Source organism: Nomascus leucogenys, chromosome 15 (assembly GCF_006542625.1).
Source record: "Nomascus leucogenys isolate Asia chromosome 15, Asia_NLE_v1, whole genome shotgun sequence".
Taxonomy (NCBI): domain Eukaryota; kingdom Metazoa; phylum Chordata; class Mammalia; order Primates; family Hylobatidae; genus Nomascus; species Nomascus leucogenys.
In genome coordinates, this window is record NC_044395.1 from 13738460 (window position 1) to 13766172 (window position 27713).

Below are 27713 nucleotides of genomic sequence, written 5' to 3' on the forward strand. Positions count from 1 at the left end.
CAATAACAAGAATAAACATATTTATATATATTCTCAGTTTCAACAATTTTATGTCAATTTTCAGTAATAAATATTGAAGTAGAAGTAGAGAATGAGCATAGGATGTATAAATTAGTGAAACAGTAGAAAATTTAATGCACTGTTAGCAGTTTAAGCTGACAAAGACTAATCAACCTCTTGATGCCTAAATTTCCTTAGTGATTTTCACCTTGATGAAAAACAAATTAATAATAACAAAGCTAGCGAAAAATCACCATAGATAGAGTCAGTTATTTGCCTTTTTTTTTTTTTTTTTTTTTTTTTAAATTAAAGACGGGTTCTTGCTATGTTGCCCAGACTGGTCTTGAATTCCTGGGCTCAAGTGATCCTCCTGCCTCAGCCTCCTTAGCACTGGGATTATAGGCCTTATTTATCTTGATATACAGATATACAGACAATAAGATATACAAACAACAAGAAGTCAAACAGACATCAAGTGAGAACAGAATTTAACAGAACATATAATAACATAAACAATGACACAAGGGTTATTGCTGCTTTTCACCAAAATGTAGCAATATAAAAACTTCACCTCATGCCAGTCTTCGAGTTTGTTGTCAGAAAGATCTAGTTCCGACACATGAGCGCAGAAGGCAGCAATTTCTTTTTCATCTCCTGCACAGGTTATTCCACAGCTGTTCAACACTAGTACACTTGGGAGGTTGAGGCGATCTGAATGATGGGAGACACAAAATATTTTCTATATCAGCCAAATTCTTGTCTACATATGTTCAGCCCCCAGGAATTGTCAAGAAACAAAAATCAAACTGTGAAATTACATAAGGATCTAGAAAATACAGGATATAATGGGACCAAAGGGTACTGAATCCTAAGAGGAGACAGCCAGTTATTGCCCAGGAGGAGCTCAGAAGTACTGCACCAGTGCCACCAAAAAAAGTCCTCTAGGCTTTAACTCATAGCAGGATTGTTTATGTCAATTACCAACAACAGAGCCCTCATCCATGCTATCATCTTATCATCTGAACAAGAGATCCATGAAATTCATGTGTGGACTACCAGTACTTTCTTACAGGCCTCAATTCTTTCTTTTTGAAATTTAGTTCCAAAGTATTCTGGATGGCTCTTTTCTCTCTATCTGATGTGTATCTTTATCTTCTGTGCCTTTGAAAATCATCTCAAACCATTAATCTACTAAATCACTTCTGTTAAGTTGATATCATTCAAGAACTCTTCCTCACTTAAGTGGATCCATTCAGAACTCTACATCTCTCTCTCGTCTATCAATTATCTCCATTTCATATCCCTACAGAATTTGTCCCTTATGAAAATTAGCCTTCTTTAAAAATATAACTGTAATGGAAGAAAGTGTTTCAGAGTCTTAAACTATTAATTGAATTTGGTAAAACCGAGAAAACAACTTTTTGACTACTGCCTGGTTCAAAAACACATGTGTCAATAAAATTACTCTTACAATCTCTACTAAAAAGGATAAACATGAGAATGCAACCACTCTTTTGCCATTTGGTATAAAACAAGGACTCATCAAGGTAGTACTTTATTAATGGAGACCTCAAATTACATGGTTTTCAACTTGCTACTTTCAGCAACATATTTATGAGAATGGGAATGGATCCTGAAAAAAAAAATTACCAAATAAGAAATCCACTTCTCTCTGCCATTCCAGGTTACACAGAGATAAAATTATTGTATTTAGAAACAGCAAACACTCAGTAACCTTTGAAAGCAAGAACTAAAACAGTGATTCAATATTAATTCCCCATAATTACAAAAAACTACTTCCAAGAACTCTTAATTGCAACATTAAGCTAAAAGACAAGAAAAATATACCTTGCACATTTCTAGTTACAGATTTTTGCTCACATCTAGTCCGTCTCCTAGAATGTTATCTCTAATCAAATTCTACATTCTTGAAGAACTAGTTAAAATCTCACAGCTTTGAATCATTTCTTGATCATATTAATTATCTTTTAAATTTCTTTCCAAATCACTATACCATTCATTTGGCTCAATATAAATTGTCTTGTGTTTATTTACCTTTGTAAATGTGAATGTCTTGTAAACCAATTAGGCTATGAGGTCCTGGAGGGCACAGGCCAGTCCTGTACTGTTTTGTACCCTCTATGTTCCGTAAAAGAATATGCATTTGAAATATTATCACTCAAATATTATTCTTGTCATACACATGCAACTAAAACATCTCTTAGTCAATCTGGAGGAAAACCAGTCCTGTTACATTCTTTAGAAAACTGAAATCATAACAAGGGGGAAAGACTATTTGACTGTAATTAAAAATAAAATAAATCATTTGCAAACAAGGCAACACTGTGATTTAACATCCTAAGTAAGCTCCACTAAATAAGTGTTTTAGGTCCCAACTTTCTTACCTTTCATAGGAGAACCCTGAGGTGTGGCTGGGACATGGACTCCCATCCCCGGGCCACGGCGATAAGGAAAATTTTCAGGACTATATTTTTCACATAATACTTGCATGAAACTTCTTCCACTAGGTTGATCCATCTTTCTTTCTTAAAATGCTACAAGAAACCAAGAAATCATCAAATTATGTATTTACACACGTAAGAATTATTTATTGAAAACCAATTATTTATAAAGTACTAGACTAGGCACTGCAAGACATATGATACTTAGTTACTGACCCTGGAAACGTATACTGTGGTGATAGCTTACAATTTAGGGAAGCTACATATACAGAAAAATGACAGCAATTAACAGTTGAGCAAATATCTGCAATACAGATGAAAAGTATTACAAGATTTAGTATTTTTTTTTTTTTTTTTTTTTTTGAGATGGAGTCTCGCTCTGTCGCCCAGGCTGGAGTGCAGTGGCGCAATCTCGGCTCACTGCAAGCTCCGCCTCCCGGGTTCACGGCATTCTCCTGCCTCAGCCTCTCCGAGTAGCTGGGACTACAGGCGCCCGCCACCACGCCCGGCTAATTTTTTTGTATTTTTAGTAGAGACGGGGTTTCACCGTGGTCTCAATCTCCTGACCTCATGATCCGCCCGCCTCGGCCTCCCAAAGTGCTGGGATTACAAGCGTGAGCCACCGCGCCCGGCCTGAAAAGTATTACAAGATTTAGAAGAGCAGTTGATCACTTCCAACCAAGGGCAATGAGAAGGCTTTTGGCTGGTACATAGGATTCATGTGGATAAGTAATTGAAGAAAGGTCTGAAAAAGAAGGTACAGATTGAACATCAGGCCAAATAGTTTGGATGAATCCTTTAATATCTGTCCCTCAAAATCCATTATCTTCTTCCATAGTAAAAGAACCTTTAACTGGATAACTGGATAACTGTATTTGGGAATGAGTGCTGGCTAAGTTCTAGCTCATGGGCTAGAAACCAAGTATTCTGTGGCAGCTTCTAGGAGTCATCCTTAAAAGATGACCAGAGTGTGCCATTTGCCCTCCTTCTTTGTTTCTTCCTCCATCTGTTGCCTAGAAAACTGATGCCACCAGACAATGAACCCAAGGAATATACACTAAGAAAAGTGGGACGAAGAGCTGAAAGGGCTCTGCATCCCTGAGGACTTCATGTAACTGAGCTGCCATACTGGTACATATCTCCGGAAATTTCAGTGACAAATAAATAACCTATTTTGCTTAAGCCACTGTTCTTCTCAATTTTTTAGTTACCTATAACTGGACCTAATCCTAAATAATACAAAATGTCATCTCTTTTGGTTCTGAGTTTGGGTAGAGTCCTTTCTGTTTAGCATCAGCTAAGGGTCCAAACATTGAATGATTCCAGCATCTGAGAAGATGAGTACTGAGAAGGACTCATGCATACATTAAAACAGGTAACATTAAACAACATGCTAACTTCTGACAATCTGATAACTCATTACTTAAGGGGCTGGCCTATGATGCCTATTAAATATTAATCAAAATATAGGCAGCTAAAATTGACCTCTGTAATTTCAACTATTAGGTATCAGGCTTTTTTACTAAAATAATCAGTAGGGAGAAGGATATACAGGCTATAGAGTACTCAGAGAAGAAGGGATATCATAAGAAAAGGAACAGTAGTCAAAATGTATTATGGTATATATGAGTAAGCAAAAAATATCTGATATTGCCAAAGCAGCCTGGTAATGGTAGACATTGTCAGGAGCATCTAACTAGAAACCTCAGAGGAGATCTCGTATACCACATTAGGAGGTTTAATGTTATCCTACAGGAAACAGAAAAAACTGAAAGGTTTTAAGGAAGGGAATACAACAACAAAATTTTTAGGGAAAACTCATCCTGAGAATCATGGAGCTGATGAATATGAGGGAAACAAGACTTAAGGCAGGGAGAAGAGTTAGGAAGATACTGCAAAAATACAGCAGAGAGATCGTGAGAGCTTGAAGTGATTCAGTGGTAGAATAAATAGAAAGCAGAGGCAGATTCACGATCACATTAAAAAGCAAGCTATTCAGAAATTACAGAGGCTGAGGGAGAAGGTAAAGTCAAAAATGACTCCCAGGGTTTCTAGTTCAGGTGACCAGGTGACTGGTGATACCATTAACTAAGAAGAAAGCAGGAACAGAGCCAGTTTTACAGAAGAAAATGATGAATTCCACTTTATACGTGTTCAATTTGAAGTGCCTGTGGAATATCCAGGGAAACAATCTGGAGTTGAATGAGAAAAACGAGCTAAAGATGAAGATTTGGACACCATTACGATATATAAAATGTTATGAATAAGAACAGTAAGACAATAGTCACTGATATTTAAGGGACAGGCAGAGGAAACAGAGTCACGAAGAAAAAGAAAGAAAACAGCCAGACAGTAGAGTGTTTAGCCAATATTTTGAGATGTTTTGCTGGGAGTGGAGAAGGAAGATGGGATGATAAGAGAGTAGGGAATCCAGGCAACTGTCAAGATTTTATATCTTAAAATAGGAAAGACTCAAACATGGTTATAGATTACAAGGAAGAAGCCAGTAGCCCTGAAGAGGCTGAAAAATCACCACCCATACTTTTTCCTAGAAGAAACTAGCAGGAACAAGCACTGAAAAGCTTCTCAGAAGGCTGTTTGATATTAGCCAGATAATGCTTCAAATTGCTTCCCATTAGTGGTGACATATTTACTTCACTATAGTTACTGGTTTACTTTTGCTTATATTGTTTAATTACAATGAACATTAGGTATTTTTCTTATGTGATTATCCTATCTCTACCATTACATTATAAAGGGGAGCAGAACTGTGTAATCCTATTTATTTCAGTATCAATTCATAGCATCAGGCATAGTTTATTATATATGATAACGGTTTGATAAATGTTGCCGAGTATTAAAATCGCTAGCCTCTCAGGTGCTGAGAAGAAAGGGCAGAGAATTCAGGATGAAAGGTAGGTTTACACCCCACCCAGTTCTGACTACATAATAGTTTTGTGCCATCAGGCAAGTCACTGTTCTCCCAAATGTCTTCAACTATAAAATAAGGTATTAACATCTCTACTACCTGGATTACAGGGTTGCTGTAGAGCCCTAAAATATACAAATGCACTAGTTGGATTACAGGGCCATTGTAAAGTTCTAAAATATATAAATGTTAATTCTAAGAGGAAGTTGGAGTACAATAGAAAGCACATGGACATAGGAAATTTAAGGTCTTTCCCTAGCTGGGTAAACCACAGGCTAATTATCTAATCTCTCCCTACTTTAATTTTCTCACTTACGTATGGTCTAAACCTTCCTCTCAGGTTTGTAATACGCATTTGAAAAAAGTATGAATATAAAAGTGGTTGTTAAACTTGGCTCATTTCCTAGATTACTACCAGGACCATGATCTACTGGACTTTGTGGAATCAATTTACAAATGCCTAGAACACAGGAGATGCTCACTGAGCACATGCCCATTCAGTGAACAAAAATTTTCATGATAAATGGCATCAATATCATAATGAGTAAAGTGACCTTGAAAATAGAGGGCTGCCCTTTGCTCAAGATTCCCATTTGTAAGCTAAAAGATAGAGTTTGTTTTAGTACAAGACACTTTGTTCTTTCTATCCACACAGTGTTAAGTGTCTCCACAGCGGCTGCCCTCTATTCCAACACTGAGTGTGTCAAAATTGAACTGTGTTGTGTTCAGCTAGGGCTTTGGGAACTTCAGGTTGAAAAGTTCTTTTTCAATGTAAACTCCTCACCACCAACAGCAGACAACACAGAGCAGGTGCTATGCCACTAGCGACAGGCACCATAGCTATTATCAAAAAAACCTGTCTCAAGCAGAATGCCAACAGAATTTTTAGAAGTTTTTAACAAAAAAGCCAAAGAAGTTACATTGTTATCTTTCATACAATCAGCAGTTCAAAAGAGTAAAAAGTGTGTGGAGAGGGTGAACTGTCACTGTCAAAATAATATCACTGAGTTTAAGCAGCACCTTTCATCTGGAGGCTTCAGAACCACTTAAACTCAAACTTATACAATTCAAGGGCAATAATCTTATATATAATTTAAATATAGAGAAACCAAGGGATGGTAGGAAAGATGTATTCAAGTTAAAATGCTAGTACGCAAGCAAACATGGGAACTTAAAAGCTTTTCCTCATGGTCCCATGCTGTAAGAACTCTTCCAAATAGGATTTTTTTAAGACTTCTTTTTTTTTTTTTTTTTTTTTGACTGAAAAGCAACACCACCAAGCGCCTTCATTGGTCATTTTCCAGGATACACTATTGGATTAGCTTTCCAGGAATGCAGATGGGCACACATTAATACATAGGTTTTGAATTAGAACATCAAGATTGTGAAATGGATTGGTAATGTAACTCTACTCAAAATCTGTTGGGGCAGTCTGAGGAGGAACAGTAGGTGGGAAAAAAGGCTGAAAACCTAACAGATTGAAAAATGAGGAAATACAGGATGGAAAAAGATCTTTCACTAGAGCCTTTAAAAGGTTTTTGGGGGGTTGGAGGGTAATCTATGACATTTTGGAAATAACGGGTGTCAAATTACATCAGACTACCTCTATAGTTGGCAGAGTTCTAATGCATTTGTAAAACTGTTCTGAATTGGTGCTGAAAGCCAGAGAGCCAGGGATCTTTGGTGATATTGCTTGCTTCCATTACTAAGTTGTGAAGTGGGCCTGTGAAAATTTCAATTCGCTTGTGCCTCAAGATCCCGACTATAATATACTCTTGTAAAGTGCTTGGAAAAAGTCAGAATAATGTATGAGTTGGAGGATAAGGTGCTCAGTACACTTTTGCCAATTACATTAAAATCAGAACAGAACATCCGGTCACCTTAGTACCCTTAACCACTATTGAGGTTAGGTATACAATTTGTACTTCATGTTCCCAATAAACGGGTTAGGTCAAAATTAGTAAGAAGCTCAACACAACTGAAAACAGAAAGTAGGCCATGTCTGACCACTAACACTGGGAAACATATAAGATAGATCCTTTTGTATAATAAGTATGCAAGGTCAATACTTATTTCATAAAGAAACAGCATAGAGTAGTATACTTCATAAAGTACGAACACTGCCAGCCTCACTAGCTAATTCCAAAAGATATAAAACGTACCCCACAGAGTGCCAAAACATACATTTTAAATCTTATAAAAATAGATTTATCTGCTTGTATATGCATAGACTATCTCCGGAAGGATAAAATAGAAATGAATAAAAGTAGTATCGACAGTTGACTCCAGAGAGAAGAAATGAGGAATACGAGTGGAAAGATTTGCTTTCCAATGTTTACCCTTTTGAACAACTTGAATTCACCATGTGCATACATCATCTTTTTGAAATGTAAAATGTTTTTAAGTAACATATCTGGAAATGACCTAATAGTCTGTCAAAGGGTTTTTTAATGTCTTCATTATTATAATATTTCTATTTTTAAAATTCCAAATTGGAATTTGTGTATGTAGAATATAAAATATTAATTTTGAAGAAACTGGGGAGTGAGGAAGAAAAGAGAAATAAAATAGATGGCTAAACTAGATAATTTTGTAAAACAACATCAGCAAAGAAAAAGCAAGCATAAACAAAACATATCCAAGCCTGAGAACCAAACCGCAGTGAAACTAAGAGGAGGGAATGAGATGAAGGTAAGCAGGCTGCCAAGGCCACAGCAGCGTTCTGCCCTTCTTTACCATGGCTTTCACAGGGGCAAGGCGAAAGCTCCACTATGGGATGTATCAAAGGGCTGGAAGAATACCCTCAGCTTGCACAGTTCCACTTCCTTTGCTAGCCAAGTTAAATGTGTTAATACAAGTTACTCAAATCTTTCATCCAAATTACCCAAATTTGACCCAAATTCTGCTGATTCTGGAGCCATAAGCTAAGGAGGTGTGATGCCTTAAGATGGCTGGGAGATTCAGGCCTCTCTGTCACCTCTGACTGTAGAGATTAAAAAAGGACAGAGAGGTGCTTCCTGAAGCAGGAAGCCATTTCTGCAGGTTTCAAGTTACTACAATAGTAGATAGTTGGGAACTGATTTGTGCTTTTGAAAAAGAAATCACAATAATTCAAATGTGCATTAATTTAGGATGGGGCTAAATCTTCAAGAAGTTTTCATAGCTTTCACAAAAATGGAGAAAAGGAAAATACTCTCAAGTAGTTTAAAATTACCTTCAGTTATTTGACAAGGACCCATTTGTACAACGAATCAATTGTATCTATTCATCAGAGAAGGGCTGAAAAAACTACACTCTAAAAGCTACTGCCAATGTTTAGCTACCACTATTTGAAAACAAAACTTCAGGTAAACAATTTGTCAAAGGCTCCACAATTTCACCTTTAGGTTCCTTGGGTCAGATGACATTTCATTCTAGTGATTTGCTACCCACTTGGGTAACTGTTTTCTTCACAAGACAACCTGAGAATGAGAATTTCCTTACCAATTGTTTAGTAAAAATGCAGACAACAAATATATTTAGTTTTCCCTGCCATCTCTTTTCATTTTCATACCTTAACAAATTCTCCCAATTAGGTTTATTTCCCCATTCATTTATTTTTAAAATATGTGCCTTCATAGAGCGTAGTTTCATTTAGTTCAGTTCAACAAGCATGTACCAGATGTTAAATCTATGCCAAACACTATGCTAAGCACTAAAGAAAGCGAGAAAGAATAAAATCCAAACACTGCCCTCAGGGCATCCACACTCTAGAAGGAAATACCTGAGATAACACATATCTAAAATAAGCCAGACAAGAAATAGTGAATTAAACATAAGAAGTGATTAACTTTCAGAAGTGTGATCAAGGAAGTAGGTGAATCCTGAGCCATTCTGAAAGATAAAGATTAGCTGACAAGGTGGGGAATGGCATTCCAGGGACAGGACACAATAGCACATGAACAAACACAAGAGACCAGAAACAAGGGTTATCACCTGTACTGCTACAACATAAAATATGTGTGTTGACAGGTGGGGAAAAGCAGGAGATTCAACTGTGGAGGTGACAGTGGTCAGTAAGGTCATGACTGACCTTTCTTGGGCTAGACTTTATCCTGCAAAGATAAAACTAAGAAAAATTCTGAGAGATTACAGTGACTAGAGTGCAAGGATGAGGGTTATTGATCTTTATGCAGAATACAGAGAGGTCAAAAATGAGAATTTAAAAATCAGTAAAGGACTAGGCAACTACGAGTTTGTTTACCTTAGGAGAAGCACTTCCAGTATAGTTAAGGTAATAGAATCCATAGAATAGGGAGTTAAGTAAATAAGCCGAGAAAAGAGTAGCAATCTTACCTTTGAGAGGCTTAAATGAAAGTGGATGAGGTGGGACAGCTGGTGGAAAAAAAAGGGTTAAGAAAGAGTTGTTCTTTTTTGTTTGTTTGTTTTTTTGAAAACAGACAAAAGAGAAACGTATTGCAGGGGGTCGGGGGAGGTCAGCAAAAACTAAGAAAACAAAGCCATAGGAGGAAAATCTCCTAGCTATCTTCAAAGAATCTCTCAAGATTGCTACCTTTCTCAAGTTTCGCAAGTTTTGTTTTTGTTTTTTTTTTTAAGCCCATTAAATTTTCACTTTGTGAACTCTTCTTCTAACCTCATCTCCAAAAAGCTTTCTTCTTTTGAACAATTATCCACTGTATCCAAACTTTGCCAGATTCTTAGACATTTTAGGTAGCTGGAATTTTTGTTTAGTTTTCTAAAGCAGTCTTTTCTGATCTGCAGCATAAGAGTATCCCCTAAAAGACTGATTTATTTTGGAAAAGCATATGTATATATTATATATTTTTCCCTCCAGGAAAGATGAAATAAATCAACGAATAAAGATCTACTAACAAGCTTTATTCTAAATATTTGCTTTCAAAAAATACAATGTTCAGCTGGGAGCGGTGGCTCACACCTGTAATCCCAGAACTTTGGGAGGCTGAGGCAGGTGGATCACCTGAGATCAGGAGTTCAAGACCAGCCTAGCCAACATGGCGAAATGGTTTCCATCTCTATTAAAAATACAAAAATTAGCCGCGCATGGTGGCATGTGCCTGTAGTCCCAGCTACTTGGGAGGCTGAGGCAAGAGAATCGCTTCAACTCGGGAGGCAGAGGTTGCAGTAAGTCAAGATCGTGCCACTGCACTCCAGCCTGGGTGACAGAGCGAGACTCCATCTAAAAAAAAAAAAAATTCTTTCTGAATTTTTTACAATTTCCAATTGAAAATAAATAAATAACAACAATGGCAAAACCAGTAACCCCACCATGTAGTTTCCCTTTTTATTAGCTAAGCTAATAATGTAAATAAGTATTATCAAAAGCTTTTCATAGAGCCACATCCACACCAGGAGACTTTGGTTTAGATTTCGCAAGCACATGAAGCCTGAGGATGCACCTCATGGTGTGTATCCTTCCAGATCATTTTTTCCATGCTATGTAGATATATATTTTTTACACAAAGATTAGATATATAGTTTTATAACCTGCCTTTTTGCTAAATAGTCCATGAAAAATTTTCCATGTCAAGAAGTGCATATCTACCTAATCATTTTTAAGGTTTATAAAGTATTCCATTAGTAAGTTTTTGGAGCTAAAGTCATGAATGACATCTATCTCTCCCATATAAACACTTCCGGGACATTGACCAAGTCAGCGTAATTAGGCTGGATGGTCTCATTCTGTATGGCACTTCCAATTTCATTTATCCTGAAGTATCTATACCTGTGATTCTATTTCAGTTACTACTCTTGAGCATTATGTAATATAGCTAAGTGGATGCTTTCTTTGGATGAAAAGGAAAATAAACTAATTCTAATAAACTTTTAGCACTATTTTGTAGAATTATAGTTAGCCAATTCACTAACTTAACTCTTAGCATTCTAAAAGCAAAATAAGTGTAGCTGATAAATCCCTTATCATAACACACCATGCCACCACGATTTCACACCCTACTAAGAACCACCCTATGTCTCAAAGTCACCTGCTCAACTGTATACTACACTATATGCAAGTGTAGTAATGTGGCACATCAACCTTTCTTGGTAAGAGGTAAAAATCCAACACTGCCAGATGAAATGTGAATTTGGACTCCTGATCATTCCTTTAATTATGCTATCAATCAGCCACTACCACCCTCTTCTTGTATCACAGTACTATACTTCTCCTTAAAAGCACTACAAACATTAAAATACCTATCAAAAATTCTTTATTTCATTGTATTAGTGACAAATATATCTAAAACTGTGACTATGTTATCAGCGAGAAGTACAGCCTCAGAGCTGTCTATATTTTCTACTAAAGAACTATATTGCGTATAAGGCACTTTAGATGTTGAACAAAGACACAAACTTTTTTCATCAATAACTGCACATTAGCAACTATGACTGAACTCTCATGCTTGTAGTCCACCATACATAAACACAGCCCTTGAAATTTCTGATCCAAATACACTAGCCCCAGAATGTCATAATTTTGATGAGAAATATGAGGGGAAAAAATTAAGACAATACTACTATTTAGACTGAAGTACCTGTTTGTGTGATATTTCTAAACACTTCTTTCTTCATTTCCATAGCCTCTCCTCGTCCAAAAATGTTGGTTTAAACCAACTGTCTATATCCCTATTAAATTAGACATTCTGAAATATAAGACAAAAACACTTTGCATATACTTTCAGCAACAAAAACAACCAAAAAGGTTTAATATTCACTGACTTTTACTCCAAAGGCTTCTAAGGAGACTTCCACCCTGCCCATCCCTCCACCCTCACCCTGCCCCACCACACACATCCCCAACTCCTTTACAAACAAATTTACATCTACTCCTACCTTTCTATTTGGCCCAGATTCGATCTGGTAAAATTCCAAGGCTTTAAAGTTGCACTTATTCAAAACAGGATCAGATACATTTACTCTTGAACTGATGTCCCCAAACCAAATGTCCCCACACTGAGATTAACAATCATTTTAAAGCCTAGTAATTTTCCATAACCACTCTCTGAAACAGAAAAACTAACTTATCTCTATTTACAGGATACAAAACTGGAGGAACTTGCTTGGGTTTTTGTGGCCTTACCAGCATGCTAAGTCATACTTTCTGTAGCTCTAATCTGTTAAGTCATTCCATCTTTACCAAAAAAGGAGTATTTCATGTCAACAGTACACAACATCACACACAACACACGGAAACATAACTTACAAAAATGTATGAAATCCATTACAGCCAAAATTCCTCTTGTAACCACATCAAAGTAACTGAACCAAAAAACTAAGCAACAGTACCGACTGGTCTAATCATCAAAGGGGAAAAAATTATTCCCAACTTTTCCATCCTTCCAAAAAGCAAGATTCTTTTTCTTGAATACATTAGATTTCATCAGAAGAAAATTATATATGCATGTTTTCTTTCCGCTGTGAACACACAAGTTTAAGGTCATTACTTAGCTGTTTACAGAACAGATTACCCCCATTATCTGTGCTCTTGAGCAGCTACAGAAGCCATCATGTTAAGGAAAAGCCTCATTAGGAACAGGCCACTAGTTCATCACTCTACAGCCTTCCAGAGCAGTTTACAAACCACCCTGGCTAATAACCAGGGATTGCCAGAATGTTGAAACATCAATCACGCATAAAGGTTGCAAAAGTTTGCAGGTCATTAAAAAAAAAAAAAAATCCACTTTTTTTTTTTTTTTTTTTTCACTAGCCCCCTCCTACATTTAGTGCTACGGCAATACTGCCCAATGGTAATAAGTACTGGTTCTAAAACTAAACTCCCTGGGTGTGTAAATCCTGACTGATTCTACTACTCTGTGCGACTGTGGGCAAGTTTCTTAAGTTCTCTAAGTCTACCCTTCTTCATTCACAGGAAGGGGTAGTAGCCCATAACTCCTAGCTCATAGGGTTACTGAAGAATGAATGGAGATAATATTGGTAAAGGGTGGTTAGCACAGTACCTGGCACATAGAAAGCACTTAATAAATATTAGTTTACTATTACTTATCCTGCTTCCCCTATTACTACTACCATCACCACTTAGTGAACATAGTAGCATGAACGGAATGTAGAGCTGGAGGACTAACTTGCAATTTTTGTTAAATAATCTAACTTTTAGGTCCAAGGACTATGCTAAATTAATGCCAATTAATGATTTGGCACAGTAAAAATGTCTGACATTTATGCTATTCCTCCTTAATTGGAAAAGCTTGCCTTTACCTCTCCACCTATCTGAATTTTATGCATCCTTCAACACACTACTCAATATATACTTTAGAGATGAAGCATTTTCAGATACCTCTCCCTGTAGTGATGCTTCCTTTGAGCTAAGCTCATGTTAATCCTGCCTGAAATACTCAGTGGGCGATTAATCACATACTGGCATGTCATCTTTCCATTTTAAATAATATACCCTTATTTTTCATGTGTAGCAATGTAACTTTCATGTTTGTCTTGTGTCTTCAAACTGTATAGCTCTTGAGAGTAATAACCATATCCTAATGCTTCTTTGTATCTACCATATACTAGAACCTTGCATATAATTGACACCCCATAAATGTGCTAATCAATAGGTTTTCTAATCACTTCTGATTGTGCATACCAAATATATTTTATGTAATATGAAAAGTAGATTTATTAATAAACTCTGAAATCAAAGTACTTTAGAAACAAAAATTCCTCATAGCTACGGCTAGAATACATAATTGTATCTACTCCACGGAGATTCCAAAAGAGGTGCCATCATGTCGCAGTCAGAAATATTTGCCACTACAAGTTATTCAGCAAAAAACACAACCACAAAAGATTTAATACTGAATATATGATTTTTGTACTCCTACTGTACCTTACAACACATATGCAAGAGTTAATAATTTATGCCATACTTCAGAACAATAGGTGCTGCTCAGTAACTCAAGATTAATATATGTGCACTGCTGGTAGGAATGCAAATGGTACAACTGGTGTGGAAAATATGATTGTTCCTCAAAAACTTAAGCATAGAATTACTATATGACCCAGCAATTCCCCTTCTGGATATCTACCCAAGAATCGAAAGCAGGAGTCAAAACCTATTTGTACACCAATGTTCACAGTAGTATTATTTAGACTAGTCAAAAGGCAGACAAATGGATAAACAGAATGTGACAGATACATACAATGGAATACTATCAGCCTTAAAAAAAATTTGACACATGCTACAACATATATGAACCTTGAAGACATGATGCTAAATGAAATAAGCTAGACACAAAAGAACAAATGGTGTATGATTCCACTTACATGGGGTAACTAGAGTGGTAAGTTCATTGACACTGTAGAATGGTGATTGTCAGAAGCCAGAGGGCACGGGGAGTGGGGAATTATTAATTAATAGGTACAAAGCTTCAGTTTGGAAAAAGAAGAAATTCTGAAGCTGACTGATGGTGATGGTTGCATAACAATGTGAATGTACTTAATGCCACTAAACTATAAAACGGTTAAAATAATAAATTTTAGGTTATGTACATTTTACTACAAAATAAACATTTTTGAAAAATACAGGAACATAGTGTATGCTATATAAAAAAGAGGAATATAGGTGAGGTCTACCATTTCTGATTCCTACTCTCAGCACTTATCAAATTAATGCAAATAATTCACTTGAGGATCTTAAATCATGAGGGATAAAACAGCAAAGTCTCAATAAATACATTTAGTGGGAGATCTGATTTACGATGTATACAATCTTCATTTATCTTTTTCTTGGAATCCTTTATCAATGTTCATGACGAAAATCCCCACTAATGAGGGACTAATAGAGCCAATATTTAAATTTCAACCTCCAAATGGTACTTGCCTTTACAAAACTTATGCCTTATTAATAATGCCTATGAGAAAATATGATCCTCACATGATTCTCATATAATAAAAGTTTAATAGTTTAGATTTGTTTTCAACATTTTAAGAGTTGCAATTCTTTCCTAAAATTATTTCCTTTAATTTACCTATGAACAAAATAATAACATGATTATAAATATAATAAAGGTATTCCCAAAAAAGACGTCTCTTTATTGACATAATGGCATCTATCAGAAGACTTAGTATTAGAAAGATTCATAGCATTATTCTCTTAAAATAAAATGCTATAAAGATATGTGTAAATATGACAGAGAGGGGAAAGTGCTAATGCTAAGTTTCCTAAAAAACTACCTCTCTCCCAGTATTTCATAGGTTGAGTCTCATTCTTCACAAATTCCCTATCTGCAAATTTCCCTACTTGCCAAAAGTACTTGTTACCACAAAATCAATACTTGCAGCATTTTCATGGTCATTTGCAGATAAGCACAAAGTGACACAAAATTTGAGTTGTTCAACGGGTATGTTCCCTGCTGAGGTAGAACAAGGTGGCACTATGCCTTCTTGTTTCAGCTCTCATAAGATAAACAAGTGTCCTTTCCATGATCTACCTAGTGCCATGCTTTTCATATTTTTGTGCTTTTTGTTGGTGACTTCACTATTTAAGTGGTCCCCAAGGGTAGTGATGAAATGCCATCTAGTGTTTCTAAAGCACGAGGAAGCTGCAATATGCCTTATGGAGAAAATACACAATTAGCTCACTTTATTCAGGCATGAATTTGGGGCTGTTTGCAGTGAATTCAATGTTAATGAATCAATGATACATATTAAATGTCTTTAAACAGAAACTAATATAAAACAAAATTATCTATTGATCACTTGACAAAAATGTTATGATCAGAGGCTCGCAGGAACCTAACCCTATATTTCCCCTAGGAGTAACAATTTCCATATTCACTAATTCACTGTTCATGGCAACTTTACATAAAAGTACTGTAAATAACAAGAATCAATGGTATTCTGTTGAATAACCCTGAGGAAGAAAAATAGATCAATGAAACAGAAAACAGAGCCCAGAAACATGCCCATGTAAACATGGCAGGGAAGTAGCATAGAGATCACTAGAAAAACATTAAGCTATTCAATAATTGGTGCTAGGACAGTGAATAACAATCTGGGAAAAGATGAAATTGAATCCTTACCAAAAAATTCACCTCCACATAAAATATGAAAGCAAACTTTATCTCCTTGAGAAAAAAATGTTATTTCTTCTAATAGGAAAAGAACTTTATGATCTTGATTTAGGGAAATATTTCATAAAGAAAACATTTTTAAAATCCATAAAAAAAAAAAGTTGAGCAGTCAAATGAAAACTTGGCGAGGCATGGTAGCTTACATCTGTAATTCCAGGACTTTGGGAGGCCAAGGCAGGAGGATCGCTTGAGCCCAGGAGTTCAGGACCTGCCTGGGCAACATAGCAAGACCCCATCTCTACAAAAAAATCAGTTGGGCATGTTGGCATGTGCCTGTAGTTCCAGACGCTTGGGAGGTTGAAGTGTGAGGATCACGTGGGCCCAGGAGGTGAAGGTTGCAGTGAGCAGAGATCACACCACTGTACTCAAGACTGGCGACAGAGCAAGACCCTGTCTAAAAAAAAAAAAAAAAAAAAAGAAAAAGAAAAGAAAAACTTTTGATCACCAAAAGACATTAAAAACATGAAAAGACAAGCCAAAAACTGGAAAAAAGATATTTGCAACACATGTAACTAATACAGAGAATTCTTAAAAACAGTAAGAAGAAGGAAGACAACCTAATAGGAAAATGGACAAAAGACATAAACAAGTACTTAATAAAAGATAAAATTAAAAATGTTTTTAACATATGTAAAAAATGCTCATGTTCAATAATTTTCAGAGACAAAAATTAAAATCTCAATGAGATACAATTTTATGCAAATCAGCAAAACTTAAAAACTCTGACAATACCAAGTATTGGAGAAAATGCAGAAGAACAGAAACTGGCAATGTAGCCAGCGGGAGTCTCAACTGGTACAAACACCTTGGAAAACAATTTATTACTGTCTAGTAAAGCTGAAGATGCACATACTCTATGATCTAGCAATTCCACTTCTCAGTATAAACTCTACAGGAACTTGTAGTGTGCACCAGGAAACAAGTAAAAAGAATGTCCACAACAACAGAATTGCTTAAAACTGCAAAAATCCTGGGAGGATTGCGGTGGGGGGAATGCAGTGTGGAGAAGCCCTTACATCTAAGAACAGGCAATTGGGTAAATTACAATATATTCATAAAATAAAATGTTACACAGCAATGGAAATTAACAATCGGTAGTTCATTATGCCTACTTCCTCATCAACATGAATGGCTTTTGAAAAACAATGTTGATTTGTTCACACAGGGCAGAAAAAAAAAACAATGCTGAATGGGTAAAAAAAATCACAAGAATATATACAGTATAATTCCCTTTATACAAAATTTTAAAACATGGAAATTAGCCATCTTATCATTTAAGGTCACATACATATGTGGCAAAAACTGTAAAGAAAAGGCAGAGAAAAAACACAAAAATCAGAATAGTGGTATCCTTAGTGGATAGTATGATCAGGAAGGCAGAAACAGAACTCTGAATTCCCTCTCTAAATCTGCTCCTCTTCCACTCATTCCCATCTTGGAAGTTACATTTGACCTTTCTTCTCATACCCCCATGTAACTAATCAGCAAGACCTATCAATACCACATCCAAAATATCCCAATTTTGCCGAATTTTGTCCATCTCTATTACTTTATTCTTGTTCAAGCCATCATCAACTTCTCACCAGGACCTCTGCATTAGCCTCCACCCTGGTCACTCTTGACTCTTGTACAATTCATTCTCCACAAAGCAGCCAAGTGATCTTTTCAAAATTTAAGTCAAATCATGTCCTTTACACTCTCCAATGGCTCCCCCTCACACGCAGAATAAAATCCAATCTCTTCATCACAGTCGCCAAGGATTCATTTAATCTGACTGCTGCTTACATCTCTAACCTCATTTCCTCCCACTCCTTTCCTAGCCCACCATTCAGCCTCCGTGGCTTTCTATTTCTCAGACTTGCCAAGCTGATTTCCCCCTATGGCCTTTGCATTTGCAGGATTGCCCTTTTCCTGTCTCTTGGCAGAGCTGCTTCATCTCAGTGTTTACGTCTCAAATTTAATCACAAATGTCACCCTCTCAAAGAGGCTGCTTCTGACCACCCCATCAAAAACAGCACTACTGCCACCATCGCTCATGGTCACTTGACCCTCTGTCATTCTTTACAGCACTTATCGTAATCCGTTAGTTTAGTGTTTGTTCTCCAACAGAAAACAGGTCCCACACAAGCAGGGATTTGTCAGTCCAGTTCAGTTTTGTACAGAGCAGTGCCTGGCATATGATTTAAAAATATTCATTGGATAAATGGAGAAGTGAATTTTATTATCAATAGACATGAAGCAACACCTTCTGACAGTGAAATGAAAATGAAGCTCACCAATGGCAGAATGAGAAGAAAGAAAAATTTTGAAAATCACTGGAAACGCATTATTCCAAGAACAGTTTTAAATAATTTCTCACAATAGTACTTGTTATGGATCACATTCCTAAGAATGATTAGTGATTAATCAAAGTTTCACAGTTTTGAGATCCAGAGTTTGGGAAATGGGCTACCTGTTTAAATTCATTTTTAGAAGAGCACTGTGATTAAAAGCATGCTCTTCAGTTCTGAGTTCACTTATGACTCTACTGTGTAATTTGAACAAGTTACTTACCTATCTCTATGCCTGCTTCGTCACTTGTAAAATGAAGCTGTTAATAGCTATTTCGCAGTTATTGTAAAGATTACATGAAATAAAGTTTTTGAAGCATCTAGTTAAGTACCTGGCATGGAGTAGGTGGTGAATAAACTAGTTATTATGGTGAAAGCTGAGACGTCCAGACAAATGGAGGAGCTGATATGAGTCAAATAAACAAACATCTTCCCCTTTTGGCAGAGATGGGAATACATGCCAGGATTAAATCGTTTTCCCTCCAAAAAGACAAATGTACACAAAGGTAATATATAAGAAGTATGGACAAGGGACTTTGAGAACACTGAGGGAGTGACTATCTTCACTAAGGAGGCCTGTCACATGTAAAACTGAGTTTTACAAGATAGCAGCAGAAATGTACCAGATGAAAAGAAGGGGAAAGCATGTGAACAAACACAAATGAGTGAGAAATGCAAAATGAAGTGAGAAATGTAGTGTAGCTGGTAATAGAGTATATGTGGGAGGACGGCTAGAAAATAAAGAATTGGTAGGGCCAGATGGTAAGGGACTAAGGTCCACCATTCAAAAGTTTGCACTTTATTCTTCCATCAGTAGGGAGATGAAAGGGAAAAATCTTAACATGCTAATTGATACCAATTCTTCTAAAGAAGGCAAAACACCTTTATGACTTTAAGCACCACATAGGACCACAATCTGTTAATGTAAAATAGAAAATATTTTAAGCCTTAGTTCTTAAAACCATATGAGCAATTTGTTTATTAACAATGACTGATTTGGAACCTTGCTTCATGATGCTTTATTATTACTGTGGTGACCACTGTTGTGGTAGGCATTCTCATGACAGCAGATAAAATCTATTTAAGTTTATTATGTGTTGTGTACTGTGTTGTTTTATATGTATTATCTCACTTAATTATCACAACACTTTTATAAGGGGTACTATTATCCCATTTTGCAGATCAGAAAACTGAAGCAGAAGTTATGGGCCCAGAGCTAGTGACAGAGCCAGGACTCAAATCTAGGCTGACTTCAAGGCCCTAAAATTAAACCAGTTTGCTGAATTATGATATTGCTCAGTTTATTAACATCACTTGCTGAAAAATTATTTGAGTACCTACTGTAATTTAAAGCATCATGCTAGATCAGTGACTTTTAACTTTTACTGTATGGAAGAATCATCCGGGCAGCTTGATAAAATGCAGATTCCTAGATTCCACCAGAGATTCTGATTCAGTAAGTCTAGGTTAGAATTCAGGGATCTGCTTTATTTTATTTTATTTATTTATTTATTTTTTTAAACAGTGCCTCACTCTTCTTGCCCAGGCTGGAGTACAATGGTGTAATCACAGCTCACTGAAGCCTCAACCTCTGAGGCACAAGTGATCCTCTGGCCTCAGCCTCTCAAGTAGCTGGGACTACAGGCATGTACCACTATGCCTGGCTAATTTTTAAATTTTTAATAGAGATGGGTCTCCCTATGTTGCCCAGGTTGGCTTTGACTCCTGGATTCAAGCGATCCTCCTACCTCGGCCTCCCAAAAGTGCTGGGATTACAGGTGTGAGCCACAATGCCTTGCCGGATCTGCATTTTTAACCACACCTTCAGTCAATTCTGATCTACTTGGTCTATGAACTATGCTCTGTTAGACCCTGTGCTAGATGTCCTAGTTATTCGTGGATATTTGAGCCTCCTGTTCACTACACATTTATAATCTAAAAGGGATAAAAATAAGGTGCACAAATAATACAAAGCAAAATAGCAAAAGTAGCACAGACAACATAAGCAACAAAGACTTCAAAGAAGAGGGGTCATCTGAAATGAAATGAGAGTGAGTAGGATTTCATGAAGAAAGGGAACATTTTATATGCAGACTTTCAGGGATAATTTTACACACAAAGGAAGGCGCATGAGCAGAGGCCTTGGCAGGTAGAGGAACTGCATTTAGGAGTGTAATGATGATCCCAGAAATAAAGTAGAGAAAGTCTAAAGAAGGCCCTAAATGTCAAGCTGAACACTATGGGCTTTATTCAGTGCCTGTACTGGAAAGCAGCTAATGGTTTTTGAGGAGGAAAATGAAATAATCATAGCAATATTCTTTGGAAGAGTTCTCTCATGAAGCTATGCAAGCAAAAGACAATGGGAACAGTCCGGTTATTACCATTCTAATTCCAAAGAAATAAGTCAGAACAGGTAGCATGAAAAAGGGAGGAATGGTAAATCTCAATAACTAATCATGTGTAGGAGAAGGGCAACAATCGCAAATAAGTGATTCCTTCACCCTTTAAGCCTAAATTGTATCACTATCAGTTTCATATTACTTCTTATACAGCTAACCAGGCCCAAAATATATAAAGAGTTCACTTACTTAAAACACAGCCCAGGACTAAGTAAATTGGCCTCTAAGTTGCCAACACACATGTCACACAGTTCACACACTAAGAAAAGAAAAAAAAGTATTATATAACAAATATAAGTATCTGATTTTCAAAACCATAGTAGTTTGGAGGCAACAATTAGAAGGAGAACAGAGCCTGCTACAGGTGGACATGCTTAAGAGTCTAAGGATCAGAGAAGAAACAAAAACTATTAAAAAACACACACAATCACTCAGGGTCACTTCTCCATAACTGTTTATTGACAAGTACACATGATTCCCAGAAAAATGAAATAAATAAGAATCTTCCTTAATGTTCCAGGCACCTACCACAAAAGAAAATCTTCTTTAAACATTTATTAAAGCTAAATATTTTAAAAGAAATAATATTTCCCTGATTAAGAGGTCATTTTTAAAGGATGGCTGATACATGCCAGCATAACCCCTCTATTAGTACCTAATAAATAATTAAAGGCAAGAAAGATTTATAACACACAAAGTTCAAAGATGATAGAATGTTTTCATAAAGCATTTGATCAAGAATGTGACCCCACTGATGAAGTTTTGACTTACGTACTTCTGTCCTGATGACTGTGTCTTTGAATTCTATATTACAAATAATACGAACTCATCCTCAACAAAAAGAAACGCTATTAAACTGGTCTTAAATACATACCCAGCCTACCTACTGAAATTAGACAACATCCTTTGACACTCAATGTCCTGCAGCAATAGGCTATGTAGCAACTTTTCAAAGGACTTTAACATTATAACATTTAACATTACATGAAGGACTCTCACTTTGTTCACAACAGTCATTAATGTTTATTGTGAATTAATACTATTTTTCTAAGGACCCCACCTAAAATTTTTGTAAGGGGAATTAAGATGTTAACTGATTCAAAGTTATACTTAGGTTTATGATTAAGTTTATATGCCAAAGCCGTAGACTGTAAGGCTTTTATATATGTCTATGGCTTTGGTATATATTTTATCGTGTATTTTTCATGATGTACCAAAAAATATATCATAATAATTACTGCAGTAAGAAGAATTTGGGATGTTTTTAAATAGCAGAAAAGAAAATCAGTGTATCTTCACAACATTGGAACAGTAAAATAAAATTTCTTTAACTATGTTGTGGTGATAAAGCAACTAAGTGGAACTAGGCCTCTTATATTTCTCAGACACAGCAAAGGATAGAGAAAATTAAAACACACACGCATACACAAAATTTCATCAATCAAATGATCAGGCAACATTAAGATATTAAAGATCAAGATTATGGTACTTCAGAAAACACAGGTCAAATATGCTACATGGTATAAACATCTAAACCGAAGCAATCAATTGCACCTAGCTGCCCTCCTCCCTCTCCCCTGGCCAAAAAAAAAAAAATCCATCTCCTTAGAATCATCCCTGCTCTTTATAAGTTTACAGAATGAGGACACTCTTGACACCAAATAAATGTGCTTCAGCAACAGTGTTTTTCAAACTGCAAGTTGCGACCCACAAATCATCAATTTAGTAAATGTCAGCCAGCATTTTTTTTTTAATGCAAGAGGGTGGAATATAATAGAAATTAGCAGAACATATCATATATAATAAGGGTAAATACTGCTTTGTGAAAGTTTCCCTTCATACCTAGGTATGTACTAGATCTGAATGTAAGACATACTTATTACTGTGGGGCACGTTGTTTTTTTTTTTTTTTTTTTTTTTTAAGTTTGAAAGCTACCACCCTAGATATCTGGGTCTAATGCTTCTCAGGACCCAAAGGGTGAATGTTTTCCTTAGTCCTCGGCACCTATTCATACTCTTTGCTCAAGACAGACTACTGGAAACTAATTTAAGAGCTCCATAGCAGCATGACATGAACAAGGGACAAGCCCCAGCTCAGCCTGTATTTGGACTTGAAAGCATTGCCAACTTCTCTCAACAGCCCTAGGCGTTGCCTACAAGCTCTTTGTAGCCTAGCAACCTTCACAGTAGAGCTCCTCCTTCCTCCACTGACTGTATACAGTTCAACACTTCCAACCAACTTTCCTCAACTACAACTTCTGGAATCACTGTGTCCCAAGAAAAGACTATTAAATCTCCTCTCCACCAGTTCCCAGAATGTCTTCCTACTAGAGGACCTAGAACTCAACAGAGAAGCTCCACACAGATCCTTACTTCCCCCAAGATCCCAGCACAAGGCACCCTCCTGTCAGTCCAACACCCTCGTTCTCAGTCTCCCAACCTTGGGGCAAATCTTTTCTCCAAAAAGCTCTTATTCAATTACCACATCCTTTTATCAGCCCCTGGTAAGAGCAGGCCTAATGTCCCAAGGGCCGAGACATGCCCGTCCTTCCCCCAGCAAACCTCCCTGGGGACACGTCCTCTTTTCTGGGATTCAGTAGTTCAGAGACAAGTTTCCTATTTCCCCAGCAGTCCCAGACACGTCTCCCTCTTCTAACAGCTGGGAGGCATCTACCCATCCCCCACGCTGGGGCAAGGTGAGACGCCTGGATCCTCCCAGGAACCCGGGCAGGCTCCCCAACAAGCCCTCCTCCAACCCGGGACCAGCCCCCCAGCCCAGCCCAGCCCAGCCCAAGACCCTCCCAGCTCCGCCCTAGCCCAGGCCAGGTAGGCCCCATCCTCCCTCTAGCCCCAGGGCAGTTCTCCCATCCCCACAGCTGCTCGAGACAGGCCCCGTGTGGCTCTCAGCCCTTCCCCGAGTGTCCTATCCCAGCACCCTGCAGGAGCGACCCTCTGCGCCTCGGCTCCGGAGGGGAGCGCCTCGGGCCTCGAGAGCCCGACAGAGCCGGCGGGCCCGGCTCCACTCACCCCTCAGCCCGGGAGGCGGGGGAGCTGCTGCGGCGGCTCCTCCGGCTGCGCCTCTCCTCCCCCCTCCCGGCCACCGCTGTCGCCGCCGCTCAGCCTCGGGCCTGATCCCGGCCGGCCCCCGGCCCGGCTCCGCTTCACCTAGTCGCTCTCTCTGGCCGCCGGAGCCCAGTGTCCTGCATTGACCCGGAAGCAGCTTTCCCGGCCCAACAACAACACGTGACCCCGCCGCACGTGTCACGTCCGCTGCGTGAATGGGAGGGGGCGCCGGAGGAGCGGGTCCTCCCCAACCGAGCTGGGGTTGCCATGGCGACGGGGATGGCTGCACTCGCCTGGGCTTCACCACAAACACCTCATCTGCTCTTTCTTGTGCCCACCCATTGAGGGGACAATCCCCAGGGGCAGAACAGGAGTACACATTGTCATATCAGAGGACAATAGGGGCTGCAGAAAGGAGCATTGGGCTGAACCTTTCCAGAGACACTTGGAATCTTGGCCTGGCTCTGTTACTGATTTGCTGTGTGACCTTGACCAAATCTCTTCCTATCTCTGGCTTCAGTGTCCTCAACCGTAAAATGAGGGAACTATACTAGATGAGCCCTCAGGGTATGGTGGCAGTCTGGCCTTTCTTCTGTGCCCCCTTCACAAGTGGCATCCCGAGCTTCCAACACCAATGTAGTAACAGCAGCTTTCATTTATTGAGCACTTTCTAGGTACAGGCACTGCGCATGTGCTATTGTTAATTTTTACAGCCCTCCAAAGAGATGGTATTTATAGAATTGAAAACAAGTTCAGTGCTTAAGTGATCTGTCCAAGACCACCCAGTTAGTAAATGTGACCAGGGTGAGATTTGAATCCCGGTCAGGCTGGCACCAGGGTCCATGCACTTCACTGTATGCCACACTATTGCTCCAACTCCATGCATAGTATTACTATATCTGACTGTTGAGCTGTGATTGCTTATGTACTCCTTCGTCCATTTCTTTTGCAGAAACATACATGGAATAGGGATGGTGCTGGCTCATCCCAAAGTGAATTCAGCCTTGTATGGGAATGTCCCCTGAAGTGCTAGGAGATGAAGATGTCTTTGTGCATAAAGTGTATGTGCTTCTGTGTGGTGTGTGCCAGAAAAGAGGTGGGGGATATAATGTGCATGTGCATGTCTGCATTGGTTTCTAGAAAGGGGAAACAAAATTATTTAGGAGAGACCCAATAGCAGCTTACCATCATCAGTTCCTGGAGACTTATTTTTGTCATTCTGTTTGTTTTCTCATATCCCATGGGTAGGGTTAGAGAGGAAAAAAAAAAAAAGCCAGAAGGTCATGGGTAAAGAAACTGCTCTGAGGATAAAGGGGATGATTAGCCAAGAATTGTATCTTAGGTTGCTCAGGAAGGGGCTTTACTCCCCCTTCCACAAAGAACAGAGTGCCTTTCTGGCAATTTAATAATTACTGGCTTTCGGAGCACTGAGATCATTGGCAATGTGTCCGGAATTGGTGGGTTCTTGGTCTCACTGACTTCAAGAATGAAGCCACGGACCCTCGCTGTGAGTGTTACAGCTCTTAAGGTGGCACCTCTGGAATTTGTTCCTTCTGATGTTCGGATGTGGCCGGAGTTTCTTCCTTCTGGTGGGTTAGTGGTCTCGCTGGCTCAGGAGTGAAGCTGCAGACCTTCACGGTGAGTGTTACAGCTCTTAAGGCGGGGCATCGGGAGTTGTTCGTTCCTCCCAGTGGGCTCATGGTCTCGCTGGCTTCAGGAGTGAAGCTGCAGACCTTCGCGGTGAGTGTTACAGCTCGTAAAAGCAGTGTGGACCCAAAGAGTGAGCAGTAGCAAGATTTATTGCAAAGAGCAAAAGAACAAAGCTTCCACAGTGTGGAAGGGAACCCGAGCGGGTTGCCACTGCTGGCTCGGGCAGCCTGCTTTTATTCTCTTATCTGGCCCCACCCACATCCTGCTGATTGGTAGAGCCTAGTGGTCTGTTTTGACAGGGCGCTGATTGGTGCGTTTACAATCCCTGAGCTAGACACAAAGGTTCTCCACGTCCCTACCAGATTAGCTAGACAGAGTGTCGACACAAAGGTTCTCCAAGTCCCCACCAGAATAGCTAGATACAGAGTGTCGATTGGTGCATTCACAAACCCTGAGCTAGACACAGGGTGCTAATTGGTGTGTTTACAAACTTTGAGCTAGATACGGAGTGCGGATTGGTGTATTTACAATCCCTGAGTTAGACGTAAAGGTTCTCCACGTCCCCTACCAGACTCAAGAGCCCAGCTGGCTTCACCCAGTGGATCTTGCACCAGGGCTGCAGGTGGAGCTGCCTGCCAGTCCCGCACCATGTGCCCCCACTCCTCAGCCCTTGGGTGGTTGATGGGACTGGGGCCGTGGAGCAGGGGGCGGCGCTCATCGGGGAGGCTCGGGCCGCACGGGAGCCCATGGAGCGGGTGGGAGGCTCAGGCATGGCGGGCTGCAGGTCCCGAGCCCTGCCCCGCGGGAAGGCAGCTAAGGCCCGGTGAGAAATCGAGTGCAGCGCCGGTGGGCTGGCACTGCTGGGGGACCCAGTACACCCTCCTTAGCCGCTGGCCCGGGTGCTAAGTCCCTCATTGCCCGGGCCAGCAGGGCCGGCCTGCTGCTCGGAGTGCGGGGCCCGCCAAGCCCACACCCACCCGGAACTCCAGCTGGCCCGCAAGCGCCGCACGCAGCCCCGGTTCCGGCTTGCGCCTCTCCCTCCACACCTCCCTGCAAGCTGAGGGTATCCGCTCTGGCCTTGGTCAGCCCAGAAAGGGGCTCCCACAGTGCAGCGGTGGGCTGAAGGGCTCCTCAAGTGCCACCAAAGTGGGAGCCCAGGCAGAGGAGGGGCCGAGAGCGAGCAAGGGCTGTGAGGACTGCCAGCACGCTGTCACCTCTCAGCATGACCACAGTCAAAAGTAGCCTCAGTGGTGAGGATCATGAGAAGAGCGGAGTGAAATGTACAAGGTGGATGCTGCAATGGATACTCTGTTGACAGACTTACTTCTGAGCTCAGGTACCTTTGGGGACACCCAGAAACGCTTAAGAGGCTAGTTGCCCTGTGAGCAACTAGGAAAAAAGCAAGAAATATGGGTCATTACTGTTAACAAATACTATGTGCAACTTATATAAATATATATATGAGTATTGTATGTGGCTGGGTGTGGTCGATTATACACTTCTTTGTATCTCTGAGATCCTCCAGTCGTTTTTCTGCTTCTTTTCCCATCTTTCCCCTTATAGATGAAACTTCTAAAGACAAAATCAATGTCTCTACCCACCTCCCATCTTTCTCCCCAAGACAGCCAGAATTATCTTTCTAAAACGTGTGTCTGTAATCTCAGCACTTTGGGAGGCTAAGGCAGATGGATCAAGAGGTCAGGAGTTTGAGACCAGCCTGGACAATATGGTGAAAGCCCGTCTCTACTAAAAATACAAAAATTAGCTGAGCGTGGTGG

General features: G+C 39.2%; 1 protein-coding gene across 4 annotated transcripts in view; it reads right to left on the bottom strand.

Moving 5' to 3' along the window:
- The window catches only part of TBCEL (tubulin folding cofactor E like), a 76677-nt gene extending 52207 nt beyond the window's left edge, over positions 1 to 24470 (bottom strand). Inside the window, exons 1-4 of one of the 4 annotated variants that reach the window (XM_030829025.1) lie at positions 24250 to 24470; positions 11943 to 12050; positions 2406 to 2555; positions 572 to 711 (exon numbers count right to left, since the gene is read on the bottom strand). In XM_030829025.1, the coding sequence (XP_030684885.1) occupies positions 572 to 711; positions 2406 to 2538 (273 nt within the window). In that variant the 5' untranslated portion in view covers positions 2539 to 2555; positions 11943 to 12050; positions 24250 to 24470. Of the gene's footprint in view, positions 1 to 571; positions 712 to 2405; positions 2776 to 11942; positions 12153 to 24249 lie in introns of those variants that run through there. The other 3 variants (XM_003253292.4, XM_030829026.1, XM_030829027.1) reach the window with 3 other exon arrangements.
- Between the last annotated feature and the right edge of the window lie 3243 nt (positions 24471 to 27713).